Genomic DNA, 18,651 nt, shown 5'->3' with positions numbered 1-18,651 from the left:
CCGTGGCGACAGGAGATGATGCCTGAGCTTCTCTAACGCACCTGGGAGCTGCCAAAGCCTCCCCGCTCTCATGGGGCCGGGAGGGGCGGACCCCCCCTTGGAGCCCGGTCCCTTCTCGGCGCGCTGTCCCCAGCGGCGCGGCGGCCCCGTGGCCGTGCCGAGCGCGGCTGGCACCGGGCTGGCGGTGCCGGGGAAGGCTCCTCGGGCCTGCCAAGGCCAGATGGTGTTTGCGAGCGGCGCCAGGTCCCAGCTGAGCGCTGCCCGGCGAGACGCGCGGGAGCTGCCGCCGCAGCCGGCGCTGCCAAAGCCGCGGCATATGCTGCGCTCTGCCCTACACCTGCCCACGGGCAGCGCCGCGTGGCACCGCGAGGAGGAGGAGCGGCAGCCCCATCTGGAAGGAATTGAGCGGATAAAGAAGGGCGTAGAACCCGAAAAATGGGAATAATAAATAAAGCGGTGGTGCAAGGCGGGAGATGCAGCCGTGCCCGGTAAGGTCGTGGGGAGCAGCGGGCGAGGGCTGAGCAGCGCCCAGGGGGTGGCTGGACATGTCCCCTTTCACACAGAGCTCATCCCCACCAGGATCCCCCTGTCCTGTGCACAGCCCGGGGCCATCTGCCCAGCCGTGTCCCCACTAGCCCCAGCAAGAGCTTCTGGGAAACTGCTGAGGGATATTTAACTTCTCAGGAGCAAACCTCAAATGGTCGTGAGCACAATTGATGGGAGAATAGACTTTCTGCCTATTTTGAATTTACTTTGGTCAACTGTACTCACTCGGGGCTCAGTCTATAATTTATTGAAAAGAACCAGACTGGAAACCAGCTTCATACTGTGAGTAATTTCTAGCATCATGTAATCTATCACCACGAGACAGGGCACTTTGTTTCTCTGAAAAATTATTTTTATAGTTGGCTTAGGAACAACAACAATTATTATTATTATTAATATTAATAACTACTTGTGTAAGGCCTTTCATGCGTGGTTTAGGAAGTGTTTTGCACATGAGTCAATAGGTGTTGGTTGTATCTCATGGGAGGGGAAACTGAGGCACACATTTGGCCCCTGCCTTGCTCAGGCTGACCCTGGTGTGCAGCATCCTCACTCCCAAAATGCAGCTTGGACCACTGGCTGCTGCTGCCCTTTGTGTATTTAAAAAAATAATTGAAGGTTTCCTTATGAAGGAGATAAGGAAATTACTTTCTTTAAAATTTGGGTCTACTTAGGTTGAAAAAATTATTGAGATTAGTCCAGAAAGAAATAGCCCCTGCCACATCCTGGTGGCTGGAGCTCATCCCCAGGGAGAGTGCAGAAACAAGCACAACATCTCAGCTCGGAAATAGTGACTCAAATGTTCCCTCCACATAGTATTAGTGTAGAAAATGTTAGGAGCCTTAGATTTCTCTCAGGCTGGCTCCCTGGTGTCTGGCCTGTGGCCACCAAAGCCCCACAGCTGTCGTCTTGAGTGCAAGGACATCTGCCTGGATGTGAAATCCAGGACCCTTCCTCACTGCAGTTGGTGCCAGGGCTGGGATCTGCAGGATGCCCATCCTTCACTCCGTGCTGCCAAGCTCACCATCCTGGATTATTAAATAACACGGTGACACTTTGCAGGGATCTCCCCAGTCTCACTTTCCAGAGTGGAAAAATGCCATTTCTGGGTAGAGAGCAGCAAAGAGCTGCTGCTGCAAACACACTGCACACTGAGGATGGGGAGAGAGCCCCCAGCTCAGCTCCTGGGGTGGACAGATGTGGATGGGAACACTTCAGCCTCTCTTGTCCCCTCTGCTGCTTAGGCCACCTCCAAACCAAACATGGTTGGTCTGGATACGAGTGCACTTAGAAAGTGAAACTACTCTAGGTGACAATTGCATTCTTCTGTGGAAATGATGTAAACTTTCTATCCATACACCACTCAGGACACTGTTTCATCAGTAACAAGAGAGCTCTTCAGCTGACCTTTATCCCTGTCTCTTTCCACTTCTCGCTCTGTAGCAAGAATAATAATATTTAACATTTATGGAACGGTTTACATCTTCAAATTCCATTTCCAGGTATTACTAATGAAGGCTTGGGTTGCTCCTGTGAGGTGGTGGGGTATGGCACTGTTGACTTCTGCATTTGCCAGTGGAAAATTCAAGGCAGGAGAGGAAGCTGGGCAGGATCAGCACTGGATCCTGAATTTCCTGCCTGGCCCCAGGCAGCACCCCTTAGTGCCTCTCTGGAGACACCGTCTCTGGGCTTACTTACAAAAATCTTCTCCTCTAGCAAGAAAAGGGGTTAAAAAATATTAGAAAAAAATCCTCCCCCTCCCCCCCCCCCCCTTTAGGAATTTTAGCTTTCTTTTGGTGTTTTTTTTCTTTATTTCTTTAATAAAATGAAAAATGTTTGGAGCAGAGACATGTTCCTTAATCCTGTACAGTGGTAATATAATCTTCATTTGTTCAGAGTCATCCAACCTGATTCATCCCCAAGCACTGAAGCTGATGTGCGAGCCATGCACAGTGATAAATCCACCCACCACATCAGTGTAGGTGCTCCCATTTAAAACACAGCAAGACAGCCCAGGGATGGCAGGAGGATACTCATTCCTACACCCAGGAGCATGCTGGACTGAAGCCTTTTCAGGAAATGGCCATTTCTGCTCAGTTTGCTGTGCCAAAGTCAGATTTTTAGGATTTCCCATGCAGGTACATGAGCCCCAGACACAGGTTGCCTGTGCTGTCCCTCTGTCCAGGATTTCTGGACATCAACAGTTACAGCAGGGTCATATGGCATCTCTGATAAATTCTTCGTTTCCACATGGAAAAGAACTCTGGGAAGCTGTGCTGGAGGAGCCCTGGTGGGTGGTGGTGGTGGTAGTAGTTAATTATCCAGGATCCCAGTGGGACTGAGCTGTCACCAGCCCCACTAAGGCTGGAGGAGCAGGGCCCCGAGGAGGGCAGCGCCACAGCCCCGCTCACACACAACGCCAGCCATCAGATGGAAAAGCAAAGTGTTTCCACTGCCAGACCCATCATCTCTGCTTGCAGAGTTAGTGAGAAGGACAGGCAGAAGCATGGGGAAAGCCAGGGTGCACATAACTTTTTTCCCCTCATTTTTCTCTGATTTCCCAGGACTTTCGAGGGTTCTGATCCATCGCGGGGTGAGGAAGCCAACAGATGGCACTGTGCTGTTTCTGGAGGAGCCCAGCCTTTTTGGAGGCCAGAGATGGGATGCCTGAATCAGCTGGAAAAGCCTTGAACTTCAGGGAAGTTTCTCCCCACGCAGAAGCACAAGCAAAGCCTCACCATGGAGAAAGCCCCATGGCCCTTCATCTGCCCTTGGCCCAAAGCGCTGTGCAAAGCAGGTATGTCTGCACAGAGCCATGGGACATTATCTGCTAACAGGAAAGAGGAGGCAGAACCACCCAGCAGACCAGGTCAGTGTTACTAAAGTTCAGATTCCCATCAGGGAACGCTTTTCTCCCTGCAGCCTCTGTGGCAGGCTCAGGCAGACCGGACCCCTCGGGGCTGTGCCAGTGCCCAGCTGAGGAAATCAGTTGTGGGGAGATGACGATTTTGGCAGGAGCTGCAGGGCTCCCCAGGAGGGCAGCTGGGTCAGCTGGTGGCCCTTATCTGGAGTAAGACTTTAGCCCTGGGGCCTCTGGCTGTTCAGCACCAGCAGAACAGAGGTGGGTGATCGGAGGGTTGGTTTCTGGCAATAAACCCCTGCCTGATTTTCCATCAGACCTCCCCTGTGCAAGAGTGCTCTTTATTTCATACATCCTGAGGTTTGTGCTTGCTGCTCCAGGAGCAGAGACATGTTCATGGCTCCAGCCATAGGTTTGTGCCATGCAGCAGCATTGGGCAGGTGGTTTAGGGTGAGTTATCCCCACCACTCAAAATGTGCCTGTCTTCCAAGCTGAATCTCTAATTTGTTTCCAGGCCAGTGTTGTGGAGTCCTGTGGAGCCATTCTGCAGTGTTCCCAGTCCCACCTGGTAGGTACCACTGGTATCACTGATACCTTGGTCTTCCTTGATTCCAGCTCCCTGAAGAGCTCTAAGCAATGAGATAAGGCCCCTGTACTGGCATCGTTTCCTGCACTGAACAGCAAATACCAGGGATGGGGATGGGGAAGTCGGGTCCCAAACCCAGGACTGGGAGCTGCTCTTACCTGGGAGCTCCATCTGAGCAGGTGTCAAGGTGGCATAAGCTCAGAATGGCCTGATTTTCGTGCCCTAAGCCACCAGACCTGTCCCAGTGAGCAGGGCCAGCACTGAGCGTGACCACAGCTCCTCACCCTGCTGAGCCATCTCTCTGCCTCTCATTGCTACAATTTGCTGTTCTCTTTTTCCCTCCCTCCCTCCCTCTTTTGAAACCCCTCTCCAGGTCCAATCCAGCAGAGGTATGCAGCGTTTGCTACCAGGTCCTGAGCATCTCCCAGAGCCACTGTGCACCCTCTGAGGACATGCTCGGTGTCATAGCTGCTCCCGCCTGGCCCTGCACCCCTGACCCCGCTGCCATTCAGTGCCACCTTTCAAATCACTCGAGTCAAATCAGGGTAAGTAGTTATATCAGGCTGACCCCTGCCTTGTCAATCTTTACATCATTCAAAGGCAATTTAGCCTATTCGTTTATAACGAGAAGCTATTGATTGAATAATCTCTGTTATTAGTGTATGGGTAGAACTTGTTCTTTGTTGTATTTTAATATTGGGTGTGTTGGTAGCTTAAACCTGCTTCTGCTGTGCCCTGCTGTAACTGCCACTGCAATTACAGTAAAGAGCACGAGCAGATACTTGATTAAGCCTTGCAGAGATTATTACAAGGCAAGGCCTCGTTCTGAATGCACATATATCAGAAGAAATAGCATAAAGAAGCGTGCACGTGTGAATTCCGAGAATCTGCAAGCACAATTTATCCTTGCAGGTCAATAGCTCATATTGTCTGCTCTGCCAAATTGTTCAAACATATACAATGCTCTCAAAACATTGCTTAATTAGATTCTAGAGAACATTGACACACAAACAAAAGATATTAATATCAAGGATTTCAGCATCAAATGTAGTTTACACAGATCAAAGAACATTTTTGTTGCAAAGAGGTTATGGATGTGACAGGTTGTTACTCCACAAGTGCAGAATATGACAAGAGGGGGAAGCAGTGATCAGAGAGCAGAGCACAAAGAGGAACGAGTACAGACTCGTGAGGGACATGGGCAAGATAAAGCTGCAGAAACAGAGGAAAAAGGAAGATTATTGGAGAGGCAGGGGAAACATCTTACAGAAAAGAGTGACAATACACCCTAAAATGGACATGGAGCTTTTGGAGGGTGTAGGGTTGTGAATTGCTGGGGTAGAATGAGACTTGTGCCCTTTCACAGGGGTGACATCTTAAGAGCAAGATCCAAAACTTGAAAACATTTGTGGGAAAAATCTGCTGTGAAATTAATGGCTAAGGTCTGAATGGAGACTTGGTCCTTGGCTGGGAGCCTTTTGTGGCTTGGTTGTTTGATGTGGTCTGTGTTGCTGAAACTGGGATGCAGCGGTGAAGGGGTGAAGGAAGGGGGTGTGGAGATGAGCTAGAAGAGTAGGGACAGGTCAGAGCCAGAGGTGGGCTGTCAAATGTGCAGTCCTAGCCAGGACTTGAATCTTGGGGGCAATGAGATTGGAAAGGGGACAAATATAGCTAACAATTGTCTGTCCTGAGTTTCACAAATGCTGCTTAGAACAAGTGACATATCTGCATATGGGGGAGACAGATGGTTTACTCGGGATGTGGATGTCCTGATGCCACCACCTTGGAACAGCTACATGGGCTGGGAGCATCTTGCTGGAGCCTCAGTGATCCTGGGATAAGCAGGACTGAGCTGGGGAAATATTCAGTCTGGTCAACAGGTCTGAATTCAGGTCATCCACAGAAAATTACTCTCTGGCGGCTACCTGGAACAGAAGCAAGAAGCTGGAAAGAAAATATTGGAAATGGATGTAAGGGTAGGCACAAAGTAGCAGGCCAGGAAAACAAGCAAACAGCTAAAAGAGCAAGCCAAGGGAAGTCAATAAAATTGACTTAAAATACATATGAATGAAAAAAATTAATAAGCCGAAGCTGTATTTAATGTCAATATTGTTGTAGTAGTCTGAGGAATCATGAATAAATAAAAGCAGATGGTGGATTGATCATCCAACACCAAGAAAGGCACTTGTGAAGAATATTTTCTTCTCAAGGCAGACAGACTCATATGTGTGTGTCTCGTTTGCTTTAATGGGAGTCATGTTTGCAAACTCCTGTGTATTAGGAAACAGGTAAACCCCAGTGGTTAAGGCTTGTTTTGACACAATTATTTCCCTTTTCTCCTGGAAAGTATTAACTTCTGCTTCGAAAGAGTTCCACATGCATATTACTCTGTATATCACAGCAACCTGCCAAATCCACTGTAAATTATTCAAAAATAGGCTGACAAATCAAGGACTGGCATTTTAAAGTGAGGGTAGTTTGCAGCATTATTGAAGAGCACCCTCTCCCTTCAGCTTTTCCCAAGGAGCACTAAAACCAAACTGTCCCTGCTCGTTCTGACATGGGAAGGATTGCCCTTATTTCAAATTCTGGCTGAAAGGCTGGGACCTGCGCCTCATTCCTGAGAGATGCTGAGGGCTCTCAGAGCCAAGCACACCAAAGAAGCTCAGCTCCCTGCCTAGCTTTTCATCTGTTGATTTTTCCCCGTGGATAGTGCATTGCAATATCCTATTTCAAAAATTGGGAAGAGGGGGAACTGCATCACATTGAGCTCCTGGCACGGAGGGCTTGCTATTAGGCTCTATTGCAGGAGATTGTTTAAGCATGCACTTCCTGAAAAACCTTTTTTTTATTGGGCTGTTTCATTAGAAAGGTCCTTAGTTACACTGCAGATGCAGAGAGCAAGGAATTTGTCTGTCTCTCTATCACTAGTCCTCAGTGCCATGGCATGTAGCCCGCAGAGACTGAAATAACATCCTTAATGTCCCTGTGAAAATGCATTATTTGTCTTAAAAATGTAACTCCTGCATGAGAGTAAGAAAGAAGTGGCCAGGTACAAAGTAGTCAGTACGCTCAACGATGCAGATTTTTATTCCAACTTTATTTCTACTCATCAACAGGGAACACAACAACTTTATATTTTTTCTCATAGTTCTGAACTTACTGCTGTGCCCAAGCGTGGCATGGACGAGGAGCAGTGGTGGAGTCACCATCCCTGGAGATAATTAAAACGTGTAGATGTGGCACTTGGAGATGTGGTTTACTGGTGGCCTTGGCAGTGCTAAATTAATGGTTGGATTTGATGATCTTAAAGGTCCTTTCCCACCCAAATTATTCTTTGATTCTATGAAATAAAATGCTGCTAAGTGTTGGCTGCTCATGGATGTGAGCACCCTGAGCACCAGCAGTGTAGGGACAGGAGACTCTTGTGTTGAATTCACAGGTAAGGCGATCCAGTCTTCCAGTGGAAAAGATGGACCAGACCCTTGTGACAAGATGCAAACACACAAGGCAGGTAAGGAATGGTGCTGACTGCCAGGCAGAGGTGGAAAAGGCTGAAGGGAGATTTGGCTTAGGTTTAGGAAATCCTGAAGGCAGTGGATAATCTGGACACAGAGCGGTCGTTCACCAAATCCTGTAAATACAAGAACAAGAGGCACTCAATTGAAAACAGTAAGAGATTAGGTTTGAGATAGATAAAAGAGCTCTTCTGGACACGGCAGGTAGTGAACTTTGGGAACTTACTGCCACAGGAGGAAAAGGGGATTAGACAAACTCATGGAAACAGCTTTATAAGTAGCAGCTAAAATCCCTGGCCTGGGATGCGCCCTCCAGCATCTCTGCCAAGACAGCTCAGGGAGCACGAGGGAAGTGCAAAGCAGCACGGGTAGCACACTTTTCTGAAACACCATCTCCTGCTGTGCCCATCAGAGACAGTGTGCCAGGCTGGACATCCCTCTGGATGGAGCCAGCCAGGGCATCCCATGCACCGAGCTCTCTGGCACAAGCATTTCTGCTGCAGCGCGTGCGCGGTGGCGGCACGGGGCTGGCGCGCTCCCCATGGCACGCGTGCAAGGCCATCGCCCTGCAGCTTCTTCTGCACCCAGGGGTGAGTGGCACAGCTGCTGGGGTGGTGCTTGCCCCCCATGCTCGGTGCAGGGGCTCTGCTGCTTCCCTGCTTCCCATCCTTGCCGTGCTGTTCTGAGCCCCAGCCACGGCAGCTGCCCAGAGAGCACCTCGCCGCTACAGCGTAAGACGCATGGATCAATTAACTCAGTTGCTGGGTTTCGCTTTTGAATCAATTAACTGGAACTGAAATTAACTAAAAATATCCTTGGCTTATTAACAGACTGAACTAATTGCAATAAAAGGTGGAGGAAAAAAAGGGGAAACACGGAGACGTTATTTGTCACAGCGAATCTCAGCCTTCATCTTGATTGCAAATATTCCTCATTTACTGGGCGGACTAATGACTCCGCAACCTCCAAATGGGTTGTGTCATCCCACGATGAGGCAGCTGTGTTTCCCACCATCTCCAGCACATCCCAGCTGTGCAGGGCTGGGATGGGGCCTGTCCAAGACCCACTCTTGTATCCACCAAGCCTCCTGTCCCAGCTGTTTCGTGGGGCCTGGAAGTGTGCAGCCCTCTTTGTCTTGCCTTCCTTCCCTTTGTTTCTGCCTTCAGTTCTTTGTTTGCCTGTTTTATCCTCTTTTTTTTTAATTTGCATCCATCATTTCTCTGTTGGATGCACCGTTCTCTTTCCTTCTTCACACGTGCATCCAGAGATTTCCATCCATTCCCCCCCGCCCTTCCTTTCTCCCCATTTCCACCATCCTCTTCCCCTTTCCTCTGTCCACAGCACTATCCTGCTCCTTCCCTCTGTCTTCCCAGCTGCAATTAGAGCTAATCAGATACCTGAGCAGCTCTGCAAAGCTATTAGTGGCTCCTCGCTCATCCCAGGGGGAGGTGAGCAGAGCTGGACAATTAGGCTTTTCCACGCAGCCCCCAGTCTGATAAACACAATAACCAACGTGGGGCCATGGGCACATCTCTGCCACTGGCCCAGCGAACACCCCTGGCCACGCTGGGAGTCCCATGGTGGGATCCAGCAGGGAGGGTCCTCCTGGGGACCACACCTGGCCACCCTCCTCCTTCCCCTGTGCATGCCCTTGCTCCGGATCACCCCATCTGAGGAGCTTGGGGGGTGCTTTTGGTGGGAGCAGAGCCTCTGTGGCAGGGTCGATGTGCGGGGTTTGTTGCAGAGAATTTCCCCGCTCGCTCCGCAGCCCAGCGCACCCCTCCTGCTGCTGGATCTATGAGCTGTGTGTGTGTTTTGTAATTAAGCAGTTAATTGCACTGGAGTTCTTGATTAGCTTTGGGGGATGGTAATGCTCTAGCAGGATGAGATGTTGTGTACAGTTCAGAATCATTTACAGAAATTGGAGCTAATTTTGCTGTCTGTGCTTATTACTGCATTAATTTAATTTGGGTTGCTTTTAGCTCATTAACACATCTAATTAATTCGTTGACATCACTATTAAGATGTCTCTTTGAAATTGGCGTCTCCAGATAATCAGGATGGAAGAGGCTGACAGATCAGGCGCGAAGCTGACTGGGAAAATGGGGAAGAAAAAAAAAAAAAGGACGACTAATGAATTTTCCATCAGAATCGCACGGTTTGTCAGAGTTGGTAGCAGGGAGGCAGAGACAGAGCTGGTGAGACAGAGAAAGAGCATGAGAGAGACAGCAGTGGTAAAGAGAGACTTTCTTTCAAAAATACTATATTTGTTAGGAGAGCAAGCAAGACGTGGGAGAGGACAATAAATATTCTTTAGTGAATCGACATCAAGGCTGAATATTTCTTAGTTAATTTTCCTCTCTCGCTGGTTTTCCATTGCAGCCTTTTGGCTGTTTTCATTTTTTTTCTGCACCATAAATGACTTTGTTCTCCCAGTGCTGGGGGCTTTGATGGCCCAGTTGGGCTGGGGACTGTGGGTTGTCCCTCCTGCCACCACAGGTCCTGCTCTGCCAGGGACAGGGTGAGGCTGCAGGGATGGGAGACCCTCTGTGCCCTGCACTGCGGAGAGTGCAGGGGTCAGGGGATGGATGGACAATTGCAAGCAATTAAATTACAGTGGTTTAATGAGTTTGCACATATCAGCAAAGCCTCCCTGTCTGGCTGTGTGCTGGCCTGGCTGCATTTGTGAAATAAAACAGCTTAGCTTAAGCCTGCCCTCACAGCGTTTGTAGCAGAAGAGAAATGTGGGATTGGAGGAGTGCTTGTGGCTTGCTGGATTGGGAGGGAAGTCCCAGGAAGACTTTCCCAGGAGCTGCTGGTCCCAGACGTGGGCAGGAGCCCCACGGCAGAGGTGGCTGTGGGGCACCCAGACAGCCCACCTGCCACCCTGCTAAAAACACCCTTTGTGACATTCGCAGGTGACATTGAACTGGGAGCCTGGGACACCACTGGAGCCTGGGAAATCAGCTGCACATGGGCAAATGTGAGTAAATCCAGCGAGAGGAGGCTGGTAGCAAGGAGGCAATTAACACCTTCCCCGGGCAAGAGCTGATGCCCCTGTCCAGGGCATAAACTCATGGCCCCTTTTTGGGTACAGCTGTGAAGATGGTGAAGGTGCCCTGAAACTGGATGGTGGCAGAGCTCAGGGAATGTCACTGGCAGGGTTGGAGTTAGGTGGGCTGCAACAGAGCAGGGAGAGAAGAGCTGACACTGATCTTGCTCCCTGACAAAGGCTGATAAAGATGTGCTTAAAATGACCCAGAAGAGCTGCTTTTCTAGGTCCAGGACATTAATTTGGAGGGTTGATGTGCAAGGGAAGCATTTGCAGGGCACAGCTGGCTAAAGGCACACAAGGAGGAAGGTGGGCATTGTACAGAGGGCAGAAATAAAACCAGAAAGGAACAGGGGGCTTTGGGGCAAGAGACTTGGGGAGTCCTGGTATTAGAAATATTTATTCAGAGGTGAGGCAACACTTGAGGAGCAGATGAGGAAACACCACACAGGGACCTTTTCCTTTCTCTTTAGCCCCTCTGATGTCCAACTCTGCAAGGCACTGAGCCTGCAGGCACATCCCTCAGCACACAGCCAAGCTCTTCAGCCTAATGGGTTTTCACTGTTCTCATGTTATTTCCCTCTTTCCCTCAGATTTGCCCAGAAGAGCCTGGTCAATGTGGTGGAGAACTGGAAGCCTGAGTGTGGCCATGCTGCCTTAGCAGGAAACTCTCCTCTCCTCCAGCTCCAGACACACTGTCCCAAAACCATGAGGTCCTGGACACAAAGGGAGGAGGAAACAGACACAGATTTGTCCTGAGGTAGATTGTGGTTTTCTCCCGCAGATAATCCCCATCCAACTGCAGAATTCACAACCTCTTTCTGTTCCACATTCCTTCTGACAGGTGGGATAGAAACAGCTGAAAAAGCCCCAAACCCACTTCACCCATGATTTCAGCCTTTTTGGGTTCACAGAACCCACAGGTTTTCACAGTGCATGTGCAGACCTTTCCACATAATTACAGTTTGTGCTGACTGACAGCAAACCAGCTTTCCTCAGTTACCTTCCACAACTCCTGATGGTTCCCTCTGGAGTCTGTGGGCAAACACATTGAAACCACCAATCCAGTTAACCCAGCACACGCCAGTCAGCGTGCTTGTTTCTGGAAGCATTTTCAGTGGAGTTGGTAACATTATCTGGGCTACAAACATTATGTTTCCTTCCCACCATCTCTGTGGCTCTCCCGAGGGAGGTGCAATGTGGATGGAGGCAATAGAAGGAGCATTTTCACTGGGAATAGCCGTCCTGCAGAAAGACTTTTGAAAAATGGCTTCAAACTAATTGATTTTAAAAGAGAAGAAAATCTCAAGTTGCAGTAGAAAGGCTGTTGTGGAGGGAGAGGATGATTGTAAGGGGTCTGTGCACGGCACCTGATTCCATGGGAGGACCTTGAAGGCTCTGAGGTCAATGTGCTGCCCAGTTTGCTGAACCCAGGCAGAGCAGCCCCGTGCCCCTCACTCCAGGGACAGCCCTGTCCTCATCAGATTCATTGTCTGTGTGCCCTCTCAGGCTGGAAAAGCCAAATGGAGGAAGCAATTTCTGCCTTGCAGCAATTACCATCCTTGCTCAGAGTGAGAGGCTGGGGAATATCACAGGCAGGATGGATGGGCCCTGGGAGAGGAGGCTTCAAGGTCCCTTCAGGCAGGGTCTAGGTGACGGTGAGGGGTTGCAGAGATGAAATCTCCTTCATTTCTTGCTTTGATTTGCCAGACCTCACTCGGGAGAAGCTGGTGGTATAAGGAAGTGAAGAGGAGCCAAGACCTTCCCGTTGCAGAGACAAAGGCAGCTGAGCTCTGTGCTGTGCACTTGAGAATGGGTACAGGGAGGCTGTGCCCTTTGACCAGGGATGTCAGCCTAGGAAACACACGCTGTGCAGGCATCTACCTGGTTTTCAAAGGTACCAAACCAGACTGGGGCAAATTATAAATCAAGGAGACTGGTTTTAAGAGCCTCTTTTCTGGCAGTTGTGCTTTGCCCCCTCTGCCATCGAGCTGAAACACCCGGGCCAGTGATATCACAGCTGCTGTTATCTGTTCTCCTTCCCAAATGAAAATCAAATCCTCTTTCAGCCCACCCCAAAAGAAAGAAGCCCAGTATCACACTGAAAAGCCACAGGAGTGGCATTGGCTTCCTCGGATTGTCCAACAGCAGTGCTAAAACAGAGCATGTTTGTAAGTCTCTTCCTTATGTGATTTGGGAGGGAAAAACCCCACAAGTATCCCCACACTCCCGGTCTAAAAATGAACCTGAGCAGGTCTGGTCTTTCCCCCCTGCATCACAAGGCTCCCTGTGAGCAGCACAGGGTGATTTACTCCAATGCCAAGCTGCAGCTCCCACCTGGGGAGGAGAAGTTTGCTCCAATTCCTATTCAATTTCATTCAAGGGAAGAGAATATTAGAAACTCCACTCTTTAGCACTTCATTAAACACTTTAGTTTAATAGCATCCTCCAGGGAATCCCAATCTGGACCACGTGAGCCAGGAGTAAACAGCTGCATCAATTAACCCCATAATCTCAAGGGTGCTATTAGAAGGTGAGATACCCTTAGAAAGTGCATATGCCTGCAATTAGGCTTAAAATACTTAAGTGTCGATAGCCTTAGTTATTTGTGCTCTCTGCTATTGATCTTGCTTATGTTTTCCCCACTAAACAGTCTTTCTTACTTCATCAATAAATTAAGTGCTGTTTAGATTTATCCACTTTTTCTATTAAGTGATGCAAACTCCTGAGCTCCTGGCCAGGCTCTGTCTGAGAGGAGGGTCTCCAACCCTTTTCACTGGCAGCTCCATCTTGCTTTTGTTTCAGCAGCTGGGGAAAGCAGCAGTGGGAAAAGAAATGCAGGAGCTTTTGGCTTGGCTTGACCATTAACAAAGCTCAGGCAAGGAAAAGGAGGCATTTTGTCTGGGTTTGCTATTTTATGTGTTTGTTAGACCAGATTTGGAGGAGACCTTAGAGAAGGCCATCTTTCCACACTATGAATATAACATAAATGTTTGAGTTTCTACCACACAGGGATTTGGGGAAGGGACAGTGTCTACAAGACCACGCAGAAGATGCTTTTCCTGGCTTTTCTTCACAGTAAAAAGCTTTGGGAAGGGCTTTAAATCATCTAAAATGGCAACCAACCAGACAGGGAGCCTGTTCTTTTCCCTCATACTTTCCATCAGCTTCATAACTGATTGCAGCCTCTTCCTTCAGATCATTTGGCCCCAAAACAGGTGCATGCATAGAATGTGACTGTGCTGCATTGCTGGCTGGAAGCTGGGACCACTCTGGGATATTCAGGTGTTCCAGAAAGGTGTGAAACAGCGGAGAGACCTTTCTGCAGAGCGGGTTGAGAAGGGGGCTTGAGGAAGAGGAAAGTTTTATGATTGTTTCTTTTTGTAGCTTGACTGTTTAAGTCCTAATTCTTACTCATCTGGGTGTGGACCAAGGCTGGGGTCCTGCTGCAGGGGAAGTGCTGTGCTGAGGCTTGAGCATACGGAATGAAGCAGCAGCTTTTGCCAAAGGCTGGTGGCATCATGTCCTGAAAATATCTACTGTCCTTTTCATTCTGTAAGTTCTTCAAGTGACTTTTCTCGTTTTCAACATATCCCTTGAAGGCCTGGTGTCTTTCTGTAAGGAAATTGTGACACTCAGGGACATGGTTTATTCATGACGTTGGAATTGCTGGGTTAACGGTTGGACTCTGTGATTTTTTCCAACCTAAATGATTCTATGATTATTTTCATGGTCAATTTTTTTTCCTTTGGTCATCCTGACTTTTTTGTGCTATGCTTAATGAATGTTGTGCTGTTTCACGAGGAGCATGCCTGAAAAAAGGGAAAACTCAGGGCATTTAAAAGAACAGTCATTCAGATAGTTCACATTGTTTAGTTTGCTGTTCCCTGCCCATCTGGTGTGTACCAGTGCATGCAGAATTTTATTTTTACCCAGGCATTCCTGACTGGAGGGAGGCCGGTAGGCCCTTGTTGTTGCAATTAAACCGTGTGCTACTTTCCATAACTCATTAGCCCTTTAGTTTCTGGATTAATTCAATGTGCAAATAATGTCACAAATTGAATATTAGTAGACTTCTATTGAGGATTAAGAGGCAGTAAAAGCATATCACTGTGTCTTCATTGTGCCTTGCGTGACTGTGGTTTGTCCAGCGTAGCCAGGGGTTTGTTAGCCACCCAATAGCTCACTGCCTCCTCTCCTTAGCTGGTTTGGCAGGTATAGCCCAGGAGTTAGATGAGAAAAACAACAACTGTGCATGTGAATATGGAGGTGTGACAAAGGAATCACTGCACAGTGTCCAAACCCTTTTTTCAAAGGAGAGCTTTTCCTGAGGATGGCCCCAGCTCTTGTAGAGATGCTCCCACATGCCCCCAGCAGCACTTGGTTGATAGCAGCCCATGGTCAGCTAATGGGCTGTGCTTGCTCTGAGTTAGACACTTCACCCGTGCCACGGCATGGATTTGACAATGGATTTACCACCTCCAATTATTTTCAGATGAACAGTTGAGGTGGGATTGCTAAAACCAGCCTGAGCATCCCTATTATTGCTCAGAGACGAAGCAGAAAAAGCAGGGTTTGGAAGGATGCAATGGGGACCCCAGCACCCGCCCCCAAGGCTCTGGTTGTGGGTTTGGGACCCATGGTGGGCAGTGCCAAGCCAACACGAGCCCAAAGCTTTTAACCTCAGATGTGTTGATGGTGTCAGTGTGGGCAGGATGGCTCCCTGCCACGAGAACTTTCAGGGCACTGTGGAGCAAAATGGGTGCAGCTTTCTTTTAATGCACTGAAGTGGAGGCAAATTTCAATCTAATAATGTAAAGCAGCAATAACCATTATAATTAATTTATATAAAAGACATTATAAAATTACACTTGATGCATTTAAATCCCATCCAGGAGCAGTGCTCGTTTTCCAGTTAAGCTATGGGCTGTGCTAAGGCAGACGGGGAAAGAGGTATTTCAATATGTCTTATAATTTTATATTCTTTCTAATATCTCTCATGCTAATTTCATTATGCAACACAGTCAGCACAGTGATGTAATTATTGAAAAGTAATTTTGCAATAAATGGATTTAAATGTGTTCAAGTCCATTGTAAATTCAATCTCTTGGTAAAGGTGGATTGAACAGGCAGGAAAAAGGGAGCAGGGAAGTTGCTGGGTGAAAACTGAGAAGTCCTGAGCATCCCACATCGAGCATCTGCTTACACCAACTAATAACATCCACTTCAGATGGAGACCACTCTCAGAGCCAGCCTCCCTCCCTTGGAGCCCCCAAAGCTGCTCCTTGCAGAGGGCACTTCCAACCTTCATGGTGGGGGAAATTTTGGATCAGTCAAGTCTCCTCCCAGAGCAAGGCACTGCCATTTCTGGGTGTCTGTGCTGCTCTCAGCAAAGTGGGTCCTGTGTGGGTGTCTTAGTCTGGATTAAGGGCTCAGTTACTGGGCAGGGACATAAAGATATTCTTCTGCATAAGACATGGGAGATGCGATTTCTATTCCTGGCTCTGTCAGAAACTTCCTGTGCTTCCTGGGCAAGCAGTATATCATCTCTGTGCTTCCATTTCCTCATGTGCACAATAGGGATAAGGAGTGCTTCCCCAGCTCATCGGTGAAATTAATGTAACATATGTAAAGTGCATGTATATCCCCAGATGAAAGGTGCCATTGTAATAATATTCAAATTATTATGGAAAATAGATAAAGCGACCAACCCCTGCTAAATGATCGTCTAGCTTTTCACCAGATTCATGAGATCCGTGTTAAATGTGATAAGAAAACTTCAGATGTCAAGTGGTTTAGAGTCAGGCTCTGCTCATGAAATGGAGCTGGCTGTGCCTTTTAAGTGGAGGATGAGATAGCAAAGAATTTGGGGCTGGGAAAGTTGTTGCCGTGGTTAAGCTGCCCTGGTTTATTGGATACCGCCATTTATCCTGAGGGGAAGGCTGGGGGATGCATGGCCTAATGGCCAAATCAGGACCAGGAACCTTTCTGTGACATCGAAATCAAAGTGATAAAGCAGGGGCTGTTTGGTCTTTCTGACCTCAGTGACTGCATACAAATTTGGGATATCCCAGAAAGGTCATGTGTGGATGGCAGTGACAAAGGGGAGACTGGATGAATTGGCTTAGTAGGAATCCTTCATCCACAAGGATTATATTAGACCTTCACCTAGAAGTAAAGGAAAGAGCTCTGCTGTCACTTGTAGAGCAGTAGCAGATACTGCAGTGGATGTTCAGGTCTTAGCACCGAGGTGATGATACCTCTCTGATGTCCTTTGTGCATCTCCCCTTCCCCTCAGCATCACTGCAAGGGCAGTGTTTGGGCAGGACCAAGGCTTCCAGATAAGCATCACCCATATTCTTGGCACTAGAGGTGTATGTGAGCAGGACCGGTAGCATGCAGACATTTGTGTGTTTCGTCTGAACAAATCTACCTCCTGGAGTTCCCTTCCATTGGGAAGGGGATGCTGGCTTGGCCTCCAGAAGAGCCATGCTGGGGATCACTGAAAACCTGAGCTCAGGGGAGATTTGACTCCAAAAGTGCTGTGCTGGTCTCTCCTGGCACCACTGTACAGTTGCCCAGCACCAAATGCTCAATTATAGACAAAATTGAACTTACAATTTGCTTTTGGGCAATGTGTAAATTGGCCCTTCATTGATTATTAATGAAGTGCTAATTGCTCTTTGCAACCAATTTTTATGCAAATGCTATTAGTGCTATTTGCACAGTCCTGCAATTTACAGTTTTACATTTGCAATGGCCTGGTGAAAAGATGTGAAAAGATGACAGCTTGTCCTAAAAGAAAACAAGAAGGGGAGGAGGGAGGCAATTGCAAAACTTGCAAAACTTGGAGTAGCAAAATAACACAATTAGGAATGAGAAAACATAAAAAACCCCAAACCAACAAAACATGAACAAACAAACTCTCTCTCTTTATTGATTGTTACAGATTCAGCGTTGACAGGGGTTGTTCTGAATGTAACAGGATCCCATGGCAGATGTAAACCAGACTCCAGGCATTTGCTGCGTGTTTCACCGAGGAGGTCAGTGTATGAATTTGCCTGTGAAAACATTGATGCGAGGGCTGCCAGCATTACCCATTCAAGAGCCGGGTGCTTTTCTTGGTGACAAATGACGTGGTGTTAGTTTGCGAATCGAGTGTGGGCAGCTGCTGAGCTGTTTTGCCACGGAGCTCCTCTCCGCGGTAAAACCTCTCCCTGCGTGGGGCCGGGAGCTGAGCACTCCCCATTGTCTGCCCAGGCTGCTGGGAACCCACAGAGCTCCTGCCCTGCTCACACTGGCTGTCTTTAGACTCCCCTTTACTTCTGCATCAGAGCAACACCTTGTAGACTCTGCAAGGAGTTATGTTTTGGCTGGGTCCTACAAAATGGGAGTGTTGTAGGTCTCACTTTGCTCGTGGGCAGTGAGGGTTTCCAGTAAGGACTTGTTGGCAGCTCCAGTTTCCTTAGAGGCTCTTGGTGTTCCTCTCTTCTCTGAGGCTTCACAGGAAGCCTGTGGTGGAGTACAAAATCAGATTCATCTCCAAGCTGTTCCCTGATTGATTCACCTATATCAGACAAACTTCACAGTGAGCTTCACTGCAGGCGTTTGGGGCAGCAGAGCGGCCTCATCTGCTGCTGGGGGATGGATGTTGCTGGTGGCACAGGGTTTGCTGAGTCCCTAACAGACATGGGTTTTAGTTTGGGTAGGGGCAGGCAGTCATCATTAGGACCCAGAGGAGGAGAAAGCAAGTGAATCACTGCCCAAGTGTGTTACCCCCATTCAGATGTCATTAAGGGCATAGAATCATAAAATGGTTTGGATTGGAAGGTACTTTAAATACCAGCTGGTTTCAACCCTTCTGCCATGGGCAGGGGCACCTTTCACTCTCCCTGGTTGCTCCAAGCTCCATCCAACTTCACACTGAACACTTCCAGGGATGGGGCAGCCACAGCTTCTTTGGGCAACGTGTGCCAGGGCCTCTCCACCCTCACAGGGAAGAATTTATTCCCCATATGTAATCTAAACCCGTCAGTGTGAACCCATTCCTCCTTGTCTCGTCACTCCCTTCCCTTGTCCGAAGCCCATC

At 48.5% G+C, this 18,651-nt stretch overlaps 1 protein-coding gene across 4 annotated transcripts in view; it reads left to right on the top strand.

Moving 5' to 3' along the window:
• Nucleotides 1–291: 291 nt before the first annotated feature.
• The window catches only part of LOC104684826, a 28,394-nt gene continuing 10,034 nt past the window's right edge, over nt 292–18,651 (top strand). For 2 of the 4 annotated variants that reach the window (XR_002043840.3, XR_005603148.1), the window contains exons 1-10: nt 292–488; nt 3,111–3,343; nt 3,921–3,974; nt 4,366–4,537; nt 7,435–7,506; nt 10,429–10,493; nt 11,156–11,322; nt 12,273–12,459; nt 13,950–14,117; nt 17,512–17,605. Coding sequence is in view for 1 of the 4 variants with exons in the window: in XM_010392415.4 (XP_010390717.1) it covers nt 3,156–3,343; nt 3,921–3,974; nt 4,366–4,537; nt 7,435–7,506; nt 10,429–10,493; nt 11,156–11,321 (717 nt within the window). In the remaining 3 variants the exon portion in view is untranslated. Of the gene's footprint in view, nt 489–3,110; nt 3,344–3,920; nt 3,975–4,365; nt 4,538–7,434; nt 7,507–10,428; nt 10,494–11,155; nt 11,323–12,272; nt 13,138–13,949; nt 14,118–17,511; nt 17,606–18,651 lie in introns of those variants that run through there. The other 2 variants (XR_002043843.3, XM_010392415.4) reach the window with 2 other exon arrangements.

Source organism: Corvus cornix, chromosome 14, assembly GCF_000738735.6.
Source record: "Corvus cornix cornix isolate S_Up_H32 chromosome 14, ASM73873v5, whole genome shotgun sequence".
Lineage (NCBI taxonomy): Eukaryota > Metazoa > Chordata > Aves > Passeriformes > Corvidae > Corvus > Corvus cornix.
The sequence above is the reverse complement of the archived record's forward strand: the minus strand, read 5'-3'. Positions and strand labels throughout refer to the sequence as shown.